Below are 11,796 nucleotides of genomic sequence, written 5' to 3'. Positions count from 1 at the left end.
TAATGTGTGCAGTTCTTTCACATTGGAGACTGTAAAAAAAAGGATTCTGTGTGGTATCAAATAAAACCAGTTTAATTATGTAAGTCAGTAAGTGACATAATTAATAATGGGCACAGTATACCTACTCTACTAATTTGTTAACAGGAATAACTGCAGCATAAAAAAAATATAATAAAATAAACTCCTGCTTCCTCCCACAGTCCAAAGACATGCAGGTTAGGTTAACTGGTAACTCTAAAGTGCATGTTGATTTGAATGTGAGTGTGAATGGTTGTCTGTCTCTATGTGTCAGCCCTGTGATAGTCTGGTGACTTGTCCAGGGTGTACCCGACCTCTCACCCCCTGGCGACCCTGAACCAGGATAAGCGGTTACGAAAAATGAACGGATGAAGGAAATATTGTCTCCTGTGTATGACCGTTTTTCAAGTAAGGCTAACCTACTTATGAGTGATCAGTTAGTTAGGTAGGTGTTAGGTATTCTTCACCTAATAAGCTTTAGTGTGTCATAGCTGTTAAATTTAGTTACTCTTAACTCAAGACATGAGATGAAATCTGCTCAGACAAACCGAGTGCAAATTGTTACTGCACATTTATTGAGTAGATTTCATAGGTGTATAAGTGGACAGAAATTTTGGTTTGGCACAACTGTTGGACAGTTGGAAAGGACTTCATATTTGACATCTGAGCTCATGGCAAAATGATACACGCTTAGAGCATCACCTAATGCTCTCCCATACAAACTCATCAGTTCCCATTCAACCTCACATCCATTCTGCACACAAACCTAAAGCTTCTGGCACTGGGAGCACAGCAGGCTAATGCTCTGGCAGCTATTCCTTGAACAAACACACACACAATCACACACAGAGACACACACAGATCCAGACAGGGGCATTTCCTGGGAAATGAGTATGGGGGCATCAGCAGTACTCCGAGCCAGTGTTGCCCCATGACTGGGAGCAGGGAGATACAGTGAGGCTGAGTTATGGAGAGAGAGAGGGAGAGAGAAAGAGAGACAGCCAGTCACAGTCAGACCGATGAAACAAAGAGGGTGATGGGGGGGATAAACAGTTGACATCATTGTTCCAGAAAGATCAGCCTGTTGGCAGAGTCACTATGCCAGTGTGCATGGAGGGTTACGGAGGGGAGGGGGATGCAGAGGACGTGAACAGAGCCAAAGCTCGGGTGGGATGGGAGGGAAAGGCCTATAAATGTGGTGCAGAAGAGTTCAGCAGCACCCATCTCAGACCAAGTCCAAACCAAGAGGCCTCCTCTGTCTTACTCATCGTCTTTACAACTCCTCTGGAATCTCATCATGGATATCCCCATCCAGTACCCCTGGTACCGCCGGGCCTTCCCACTTCGATTCTCTGACCTCCCCTTGGCAGAACCTCTCACCGATTGGCCACTATACTGGCCTTTCCCCTGGTCCTTCCCCTGGATGCGCCCTTCATTCCTGCGCTGGTTCAACTGGCCTGACAATGGACACAGTGAGGTAAAGTAAAATTCACCTGCGTCCTTGAATTAATCTGAAATATGGAGTTTACTGCTAACTGCAAAAAGTATCACCAATATCTCTTCTACTGCTACTTAAAATCATGATTAATATCTAATATACTGGAGTGTGTAGAGTGATGTGACAGGCCATTAGATGCACTCAAAGGCACAGAAAGATTTAATATGTAAGATTTGTCTCAATGATTTTACATCACTGAGTCAAATATGCCACTGATAAATATCCTCTTGCACTAATGCCAGTGTCTGTATTATTTAGTACCTACTTGAGCCTTGCACTGAGATGAAAACAACAACTATTTTGTTTTTTTTGCACCCAGCCGCCTCCAGGCTGCAGGCATGCAACACAATGTGTTCCTAACTGCTGTATTGTCTGTATAGATGCGCATTGAAAAGGATCGCTACGTCATTTATCTGGATGTGAAGCACTTCTCACCCGAAGAGCTGTCTGTCAGTGTCACCGACGAGTACATCATAATACACGGCAAACACGATGGCAGACAGGTCAGAGAGGCCACAGAGATCTGCAGAAATAGTCTAAACAAAGTTGACTTGGCGACAGTTTACTCATATGATATGATGACTCTGATTCTGTTTCCAGGACGACCACGGCTTTGTGTCAAGGGAGTTTGAGAGGAAGTACAAGCTTCCTGCCGGCACGTCATGTGCCGAAGTCACCTCCTGTCTGTCAGTCGATGGTATCCTTACAATCACTGCACCTCGGTCATCCTCCAGCACAGAGCGCAATATTCCTATCTCCTGTGAAGATGGAACACCAAAACAGAAAATGTAGAGCAGAATCTAACGCTCCTCACACTGTTTCACTACTAACCCCCAGTGCTACCTGTTTTTATATTTAACCTGTTACTATTATGTTGGCAGTTTAATTCATACATACAGTAGGTGGGGCATACAGGTCTAGATGTCTATAAGTGCAAGTGCCTTCTAATAAATCAGTATCTAATTCCTAATTCACTGTTATTCTGATGTCTCTGCAAGACAATGGTGCTTTAAAACCAAAGACTAATAAGTTGAGCTCATGTGGCAGAGTCTATCTGACAAGGCACACTGGGGTGAGGCGCAGGATAATGAGCTTCTGAGAGTTAATGTCCCTATCACATGCCTCTCTGCCAAAGATATTTGCACCTCGGTGTATGTAAATGACACATTAGGGCATGTAATCATATATTGAAAGACATTTCCTCTCCTTCATTAGGCATTTCCGAATGTTAGAGTCTGTACTGGCCATGCAGTTAAGTGGAAAAATTGTTTTTATTAATTGAACCTAAAGCTGGGCAATACAGAGAAAATCAAATATCATATTATTTTTTTACCAAATACCTCAATTTCGATATTGTGACAATATTGTAAGGTTAACAATTGGTGCTTTTACAAATAAATTGAATTTTTTGATAAATAATCTTTAGTAATGTGGATATAATGACCAAGTGGTTAAAGGCACAAAATAAAACAGCGACAACAGTCTGGTAAGTTCAGAAAATTACATCACTTTTCTGTAATTCAGCCTTTAAAACCAGAAAGAGACATCAGTAATGATATTACAATATCCAAAATCTAGTCTCATATAACAATATTGATATAATATTGATATATTGCCCAGCCTTAAATGAACCCAAACCATTTTAGCTTTAGATTGAAATGCTAAAAAGTCAATTTAAGGGTTTGGAAATGTAAAGACATTTTCTTGAAACTGTCACTGAAGATGATTAAAATGAATTGTATCTACAGTACACAGTATTATCTGAGTGGGTATGAGTAGGATGCCAAATGTGCTTTGTTTGTTCGTTAAGAATAGTTTCTATCGAGGAGGTGGGAGTTCTCTGGAGGCATATGCAGTCATTTTTAGTTTGTTCACTAAAAGAAAAAGCCACCAAAGGACTTGGGACCAGGTGTGTGCTTGTTGAGAGGACAGAATTTGGGTGAATGAGCAGGAGGGAAAGACGTGGACGAAAGAGGAACTGATGTTTGGAGACGGACAGTTTTTTTTATCACTGGGCTCCTTTTCCGCTGGGGAGCATGGCCTCTGAGCTGCTAAGGAAAGTGTATGTGTGAACGTATGTGAGAGTGAGTGCACAATGTGCTTGTAGATGCAAAAGTTACAGCTCTATCATTCCTTCATATTGGCAACAACCCTCTGGCATATTAACACAGAACCCAACAGATAGAATAAATATTTAAATTTAATATCATAGACCTGCTGTGTGTTCTTTTTTTATGTCTGAAGTGTTTCTGATTTCGAGAGAACTTCACATAACAACACGCACTACACCTGGGAAGACACTGATGAATCATCCTTTTGTCTTTGACTTAAGACAATTACCATCACATATTACGCATGGAGGTTTGAGCATGATAATCATTCTTTCAAAAATAGATCCAGGTGCTTTATTTCAGTGTCAATAAGAAAGAAAGAAAGAAAGACGGTGCAAGATTAGAAGATTTGTAAAATATTGAATTAGACCCTACTGCAGAAGTCACCTGTAGGAGAGAGTGGGGTTGATTGGGACAGCTTTGTATCGACACAAAATAACCTTCCATCAAGTTATTATGATTAAAAGCCTCTGTTTTATTGCTGTCAGGTTTGCTTTTAGTTATATTTTAATAAAGGTGACGATGTCTATACACCACAAATGAAAGGAACAGCTAACTTGCATACATTTCTCACCAAGAAAAAGGAGTAGCTGCTATTGTACAAATTGCTTGATCAGAGAAAAGGCATGCATAGTTCACATTTGTCTCTTTTTAAAAAACATTATGTCACCTTTCTGCTAAACAAACAGTATGATGAAGTAGTACAGAGAATAAAACGGACACAAGTCAAATGTAGGGTGTTAAGCAACAATGGTCCTTCCTTCAGCACTTTAAAATCTGGTTACAATTTATAATCATATGTTGCTGTGCAGAGCTGTCGTCCTTATCTTCTAAAGTGCAGATTATCAACAGTGTGGATAAGCAAACCTACATATATGTTGTCAGCAATGTGTGTAAGATCGGCTCCTCTGATGTCTTAGACAAGAATGTTGTTCTCTTTATTGGTTGAGGCAACATCAGTTACAGTAGAAGTCCCATTTCTGTAAATAAGAAGAGAGGTAGAATTAGGGAGAAGCATTATATAATGCATACATGTGCGGAGGTGTGTGTGTGTTCACCTACAGTAGTCTTGACTTCAGTGTTGGCTGGCATGAGAGGATGAGTCTCCTCCACTACGCTGCTGGGGAAGTGGCCAATGCGAGCCTCCTGCTGTCCGTAATAGGAGTCTTGTACCTGCAAACAGACGATTAAAGACTACAGGTATTGACAACATCACTTTTGAGAGGAGAATGTGAGTGCTGCACCCACACAAGTGTTCTTGATGTCTTACAAAGATACACAAAAGCAATATTTTCACTCACACTGCCGGCCCAGAAGAGGTTCCCTCTGTCCTTAAGCATTGCATACACATAGATGAGCTGCCCCTGTCTGATGGGGATGAACCTGCAGTCTCCTGGGTAGTAGTCCTGCAGCGCACGAGCTATCAAGATAGGATCTGGGCAAGAATGTAGGAGACTGATGTGAGGTGGGAGGCTTCATATGGAGGACAGTTTATAATATTTGTCGTATCTATTCAGATTAAAAGCTCAACATGTGTAATATCATTTCTTTCCTACCTACAGTTGTGCAACATGATCACAACATACCAAAGCACAGCAGCAAAAGGAAGTTAGTGTGCTACTTACGACTGCATTCGGAGTCGGCGCAGAGTTTCTTGTCAGAAAGTTTTGGCATCTGCCTCCCAGCTTCAGAGGTTGGCAGCAGAAGCCACACCGAAAGAGCGAGCCAGAGTTTGCAAGGCATGTCTGTATGTGAACACACCCAATTATCCAACGGCCTTATTTTATGCTCAGTGAACGTCTTGAGGGCTTTTTGCTCCCTTTTGTCTGTTTGCCGTCTTTAAGAAGGAGGTGCACTGATGGCAGCCCCTTTTTCTACACTCCCTACCCCCCTGTCTCACACATGCACACACACACAGAGAGCCTTTCAAATCCCACAAGCAGGTAAACAGGATGGGGGATGAGGAGGAGGAGGAGGAGGGCCAGATTAGACAGACCCCTGCTTGTGTCCTGACCTTCCCCTCTCTCCATCTCTCACCCGGTGTCACCCTCACTCAAGCAGCAGAGCGTTGGACTTTGCAGCAGCGCATTCCTCAGAGGTAATCTGTGTGTTTCCCTGCCCTTTTCAGCCACTAGATGTCACAGCATTTTACTGCTACCACACCAGTGTTGCCATCCTCCCTTGTCTGTCCGCCTCTGTTTGCTCTCTTTACCTTTCCAGCTCAGGAGGTGGAGCCACCGGCTGTATTTACATACTGTATGTTTCCACTGCCAAGGAAACCAGCTCAGCCTCTCTTGTGCAAACACTCCCCAACACACACACACATACACATACACATACACACACACACAAACACACTCACCAAACAGGAAGAGTGTACCTGTTTGGTATGAGTTGGCTGTGATCTGTCAGGTAAGACACACTTCATTTTTGTTCCTTGGAAGTCGAACATAGTTTAATTTAGAGGTTCTGTTAGTTCTCATAGTGACAACAGATCATGTTAAAGTAGGAATGAGTTTTTCCTTTGTGATGATTTTAAAATAAGATGCCGCATGGTTTAATGGTAGCAGGTTAGATGGCAGATGGTGACGTCAGATTTACAGGCAGAAATGACAGGGCAGACTCAGACTTCTGAGGGTTGCTAAATGTGACCAAAATCTGGTTTATATAGACAGAATTTAGAGACATGATCCTGCTGTGACTGAAAATAACAATATGTGACAGCTGCATCTTTTCAAGCCTTATTTGTGGCCATATTTGTTAAAGCAGCAGGTGGACAAGTGTGGTGTGTCTTGTCGATTTGGTTAAAACTGATTACTTTAGAGACTGTTTTAGGAACAATCGAGACTTTGTTGTGTTTGTAGGAAATAGTGGAGCACAATGCCTCTGGAATTTAGGGAGGGGAGCAGGACAAAGATAAGCTGGTATTTCGGTCAGAGTAACAAAAGCACCTGTCAGACAAAAGACCTCCTTAAAGGCCATATGAGATTAGATTACTAGAAAACAACGGCTCCTATATTCACACATGCCATCATACATGTCCTGGATTTCACATGTGTTTGGTGTGTTTTTTCATGTGTGTTACTGAAGCTCTTTTGTCTCGCTCAGTGTTATCTGTGAAGAAGAGGAAAAAAGGATTTGAATCATACCAGCAGTGGGACCACTGGCACCAAAGTGAAGAACAAGTTTGGCAGACACACACTTTGGATTACAAAATAAACTCATCACACCCCTCCAGACCAGACCATCAAGAAGAATTCCTGATTTAAAAACCAGTCCACCTGCCGCCTGTGTGACTTTAAGTCCAAGACCTGGGACAATGCTTCTCTGAGTGACGCCTGCATCTATCAGCAATGTTCACCCCCAGGAAAGACAGTCTCCCGTCCCCTAGCTTGGAGGACTCCTTCTTCCCTCTCTCCTCGTCCTCCTCAGTGTCACTCTCCTTCGCTCTCCCGTCATCCACATCCTCTCTTGGTAGCAGTGACAGCGGAGGAGGGATTGAGACAGATCTGATACTAGCGGCGGAGCTGGGACAGGCTTTACTGGAGAAGAATGAGGAGCTGGCAGCCTCTCTGGAGCAGAGGGAGAGGGAGCTGGAGGTAAGGAGAAAGCTGCTGGGGAAAAGTGCGTGTGCAAACTTTCGAACATTACTAAGAAATATACTGAGGTGTATACTTGTTAATCTATGCCACCAATCACAGTTCTCCCATCATACTCGACCAACGCTGATAACAAAAACATAGGATGCAAAAACCTATTAAAAACATGCAAACAACATAACATATAATCCACAAGCAACACTATACAACAGAGCTTACAAGAGCCATGGTAACCCTCTGTCTTTGGACTCATCACTGCACTGCACTCTCAAACTCTAACGCCTTGACTACACAATTAATCTAGCCATTAAATTCTATTTTCAGATCCTAAACAACAATCCTACACTTACTGCTCTACTTCCAAGTCACAACACAAGACAGCAACACGTCACCAGATCAGTCTCGCATGCACTTATTCTTGTACCGCCGTACAAAAACAACTATGGTCAGAGATCATTTTGTCACACTGACACTACGATCTGGAACAAGATGCCACACCACATTAGAGCAATATCCTGTATTACACATTTCAAACACTATCTGATGGAAGGACAGACCTGCAACCACTGATTTAAATCCCATATCCCATTTTACTCACTCTTCATAGCTGCCTACGTTTTGTTGTTTTGCCTCTGTTGAGTGTTTCTGTTTTTATACTGTATTGTAATATGTTTTTGTTGCATGACAGGAACCTGCTGAAAACCAGTTTTTAACTGAGTCAGGCCAGTTTTAACTGCAACACACAAGGTTACTTTTAATTCCTTTCCTGTATAGATAAATTAAATGAAATACAAATGTCAAACATTGTGAAGAGAATAAACGCATTTACTTCCTATGTCAAATTTACGTTTTTGCACATCTGCATATCACATAGACCAGGGAAACTAATGTTGCTTGGATGACCCCGACAGAGAGCGATTCACAGTTCGCACCCTATCTGACCTCCACGCTGCAAATTAAGTATCACTGACATAAGAACAAAACAATTAGACCACTGGTTTCCAGCTGGTCCAGCCTCAGAGTCCAGATTTCTGCTTAGTCATTAGTTCAAGGTCCGCACAGTTTGATACATGCACAGTCATACTTACGTTTGGCCATGTTCTCGAGCTGATTTTCTGTCTCTGTTAAGTAGCTGTCCGTTAGTCACTCACTCTACAGCAGAAAATGGCACTCAAAAGTAAAAGCTCTGCGTTAGAAATTCACTGTACTTCAAAATGAAGTGTGTTTTTTACAAACTTGACACGTTAGCAAGTCACTTGCGGTCCAATTTTGGATAGATAAATGTTTTTAGATATTATTCTCATTATTAAAAGTTGTAGAATAAAAATAATGGTAGCAGTAATGGTAGTATTTTTATCGTTGTTTTGAACACTGAATGAATGAATCTGTCCCTGATGAGTAAAAGTAACAGCACAGGCCTTTATTAGTGAGGGCATTTTGACATGTCACAGGAGAAGCTCTGGTTTAAATAATAAAGTGACTGATGCCTAATTTCACATTTAGCAGCTTCAGTTTCAGGGTTCTGACACGACTAACTGCTTGAATAGAGCATTATGTCATTAGCAGCTCCTGTGCTTTCCCTACGATGACAGGTCAAATGGTCGGCTGTGAAAAGGACCTACTTTTGTTTACAAGAACCAACATCACTGAATCTAATCTTTTCTTCAAACACTTTAGCTTCCTGGAAAACGTGTACACTTGTTGTAACTTCACAAGTAACAAAAAAACGGACATAAAACAGTCCATGTGTTCCAGTATCTGATATTTTCATGTTGCATAAAGCCTGTTAATGTTGCGTTCAATGTCTCAGGCTGTACAGCAGGAGAAGCACGTCCTGCAGAGGAAGCTGGAGATGAACGAACTAGCATCTGGGCAGAGAGAGGCAGAGCTGACTGCAGATTTAGCCGCCTTGAGGGCTGAGCTGGAGCGACATCACAGCCAGGGCCGTGACCGGCGGAGGGACGAGAGTGAGCAGCTGACTCAGTTAGCCAATCATAACCAGCGCTTGGTGGAGCAGCTGGCAGAGGTTGGTGATACTACCAGTAAAAGGGCAGACTTAATCCTGCCTTAACAAGCCTCAGAAAACATCAGTGCTATTAAAATAAACAGTATCTAGGTATGTGTGTGGGGGGATTGTCTGCATATGTGTGATGTCATGTCACAGTCAGCAGACAGGAAAAGAATCCAGACGAGCAGGTTTAGGGAGTCCTAACTTTGTCACTCATTGAATGAATAGCCTTTTTTTTAACTTTTCCATCCTCTACCCACTCAGGCTGTAACACTGGAACACACCTTGAGGACTGAGATTCGTTCCCTCAGAGAGGAGATGGAGGAATCATCTTTCAGCCGGAATATCAACTTCTCACAGCTAGACAACATTCAGGCAGAGGTATACCAACCAGTCACTTCTTAATGTTCTGCACAAGCAAATCAATACCAAAATAACTGGCTCAGTTTTAGTGTGAGAGTCATAAACATATCCTGAATGCTGCAGGAGAGCAGGTGATGCACATAAAGCATTACATTTCAAACATGGCCAAACACTATGAAATTATGATACAACATGAAAGTGAGGAGAGACGTTTTTAAGGGTGCTTTCACGCTTGGTTCTTTTCATGCCTCTAAACGAGCAGTGACTCAGCATTTTTTGTGCATATGTGAACATCCCAAGAGAACTCAGACTGCTCTGAAGCAAATCAAACTCAGACCATGTCAGGCGGTAGTCTGAAACTGGTTTGTTTCAAGTCTGCAGTGAGGTTCACTTAACCCTCTTTGCAGTTGGTTTGTTTGTCTTTGTAGTTGTTTTGTGTGACTTTATAGCTGTTTTGTGACTCTTTAGAGTTGGTTTGTGTATCATCGTAGTTGTTTTGTGTCTCTTTGTAGTTGTTTTGTGTCTCTATGTAGTCGTTTGTTGATCTTTGTAGTCATTTTGTTTCTCTTTGTAGTTGTTTTGTGTCTTTGTAGTTGTTTTGTCTCTTTGTAGTCGCTTTGTGTCTCTATGTAGTTGTTTGTTTCTCTTTGTAGTCGTTCTCTTTGTAGTTGTTTTGTGTCTCTTTGTAGTTGTTTTGTATCCTCTGTAGTCATTTTGTGTCTCTTTGTAGTCATATTGTTTCTCTTTGTAGTTGTTTTGTGTCTCTTTGTAGTTGTTTTGTATCCTCTGTAGTCATTTTGTGTCTCTTTGTAGTCATATTGTGTCTCTCTGTAGTCATATTGTGTCTCTTTGTAGTCATTTTGTTTCTCTTTGTAGTTGTTTTGTGCCTCTTTGTAGTTGTTTTGTGTCTCTTTTTAGTCATTTTGTGTCTTTCTGAGGTTCGTTTGTCTCTTAGAGGCAACTATGTGTCTTTTTTGGTTGTTATGTCTCCCTTTGTTTTTATTTTGTGTCCCTTTCAGGTAATTTTGTGTCTTTTTGGTTGTGTGTCTCTTTGTGATTCTTTAACCCATTTTTGTCGTTATGGCTGGTGTTTGTTCATTTGAGAGACATTAAGCAGGTGAAGGACAGGGGACCACTAACACGTTGGTCCTCTGGGCCTGTGCCCGGCAGGCTTGTTCAGTAATCCATCCGTGGTTGTGTGTGTCATAATTCATCTAATTCATCTCATCTAAGTCATTAGGTAATATATATTTTTAAGGTACTAAATCACACTAAATTATGTTGTAAATTACCTCCACAGGAGCCAGGTGCTGGCATTCAAGTCTTCCAAACAATCTCGCCAGTTCACATGTTTTGCAGATTGCTCTGAGAATGTGTCACTGGTAAGTAAACAATATGCTGCAACACCATACTTAAACAACTCATCTTGAGTACAGTCAGCTGATTGATAGCCTGCACTCATTTTGCTTGACATGTCACAAATTGTTCTCTCAGTCTTTCCGCAGGTGCGGCTACAGTTTAAGTTCAGCCAGGCAGACCCTGCAGCTGTGGCAAGGCATCATGAAAGAGATCAGTGGCAAGTTTGGCACCAGCGTCCTCTCTTACTTTGTTTTCCTCAAGTGGCTGCTCATGTTCAACATTTTCTCCTTCCTGGTCAACTTTGGCTTTATCACCATCCCGCTGCTTGTTTATGACCTCACACCCAACATACCTCCGAATGTGAGCTTCAGTGGGCTGGAGATACTGACTGGAGCTGTAAGTGAAGGTTCTTACCACACCACATACCATTTTGTAAAGCCACAACAATCTAAATGGTCCCTAACACGTCAAATCATTGTGCAATTTAGAGTTTCTGTAATCAATATTTTTATATTTACAATGAATGCACTTACTATACTTAACGTTCAAGAGTTCTCCAAACAAAACAAAACAAACATTTGAAAAACTCTTGTCTCTTTTCAGAAATCATGACATGGTCACTCAAGATAATCCACAGACCTTGTTGTGAGCAGTTTTATTTAGGAACTATTTTCTTTTTACCAAACTACACCCACCAAGTGTCACCACACAGAAGGAAATGTGCATCTACTCATGGATGAGAGGGTCATCCTCATGACAGCACAAGATGTAAACATTAATGATGTCCTTCTCAGCTAAGCTGTAATGTTAGTTAGCTCAGTAATGCTAAGTGAGCTAACA

General features: G+C 41.7%; 3 protein-coding genes across 4 annotated transcripts; 2 read left to right on the top strand and 1 right to left on the bottom strand.

Moving 5' to 3' along the window:
• The first annotated feature begins 1,232 nt into the window (after positions 1–1,232).
• LOC126389622 (alpha-crystallin A chain-like) lies at positions 1,233–3,120 on the top strand. Its single transcript, XM_050043310.1, has 3 exons — positions 1,233–1,495; positions 1,897–2,019; positions 2,117–3,120. Exons 1-3 carry the CDS (start codon positions 1,316–1,318, stop codon positions 2,306–2,308), a joined length of 495 nt encoding a protein of 164 aa, XP_049899267.1. The 5' UTR covers positions 1,233–1,315; the 3' UTR covers positions 2,309–3,120.
• Positions 3,121–4,078: 958 nt separating this feature from the next.
• LOC126389623 (melanoma-derived growth regulatory protein-like) lies at positions 4,079–5,515 on the bottom strand. Its single transcript, XM_050043313.1, has 4 exons — positions 5,253–5,515; positions 4,929–5,062; positions 4,690–4,800; positions 4,079–4,607 (listed from the first exon to the last, which is right to left on the bottom strand). The coding sequence occupies exons 1-4, from the start codon at positions 5,368–5,370 to the stop codon at positions 4,584–4,586; spliced, it is 387 nt and encodes a 128-aa protein (XP_049899270.1). The 5' UTR covers positions 5,371–5,515; the 3' UTR covers positions 4,079–4,583.
• Positions 5,516–5,753: 238 nt separating this feature from the next.
• Positions 5,754–10,249, top strand: LOC126389621 (BICD family-like cargo adapter 2). Of its 2 annotated transcripts, XM_050043308.1 has the most exons (4): positions 5,754–6,039; positions 6,736–7,226; positions 9,037–9,252; positions 9,499–10,249. In XM_050043308.1, exons 2-4 carry the CDS (start codon positions 6,981–6,983, stop codon positions 9,637–9,639), a joined length of 603 nt encoding a protein of 200 aa, XP_049899265.1. In that variant the 5' UTR covers positions 5,754–6,039; positions 6,736–6,980; the 3' UTR covers positions 9,640–10,249. The 2 variants fall into 2 exon arrangements, with proteins under 2 accessions (XP_049899265.1, XP_049899266.1); XM_050043309.1 differs by lacking the exon at positions 5,754–6,039 and having other exon boundaries at positions 6,055–7,226.
• The last annotated feature ends 1,547 nt before the right edge of the window (positions 10,250–11,796 follow it).

This window comes from Epinephelus moara, chromosome 5 (genome assembly GCF_006386435.1).
Source record: "Epinephelus moara isolate mb chromosome 5, YSFRI_EMoa_1.0, whole genome shotgun sequence".
Classification (NCBI taxonomy): Eukaryota; Metazoa; Chordata; class Actinopteri; order Perciformes; family Serranidae; genus Epinephelus; species Epinephelus moara.
The sequence above is the reverse complement of the archived record's forward strand: the minus strand, read 5'-3'. Positions and strand labels throughout refer to the sequence as shown.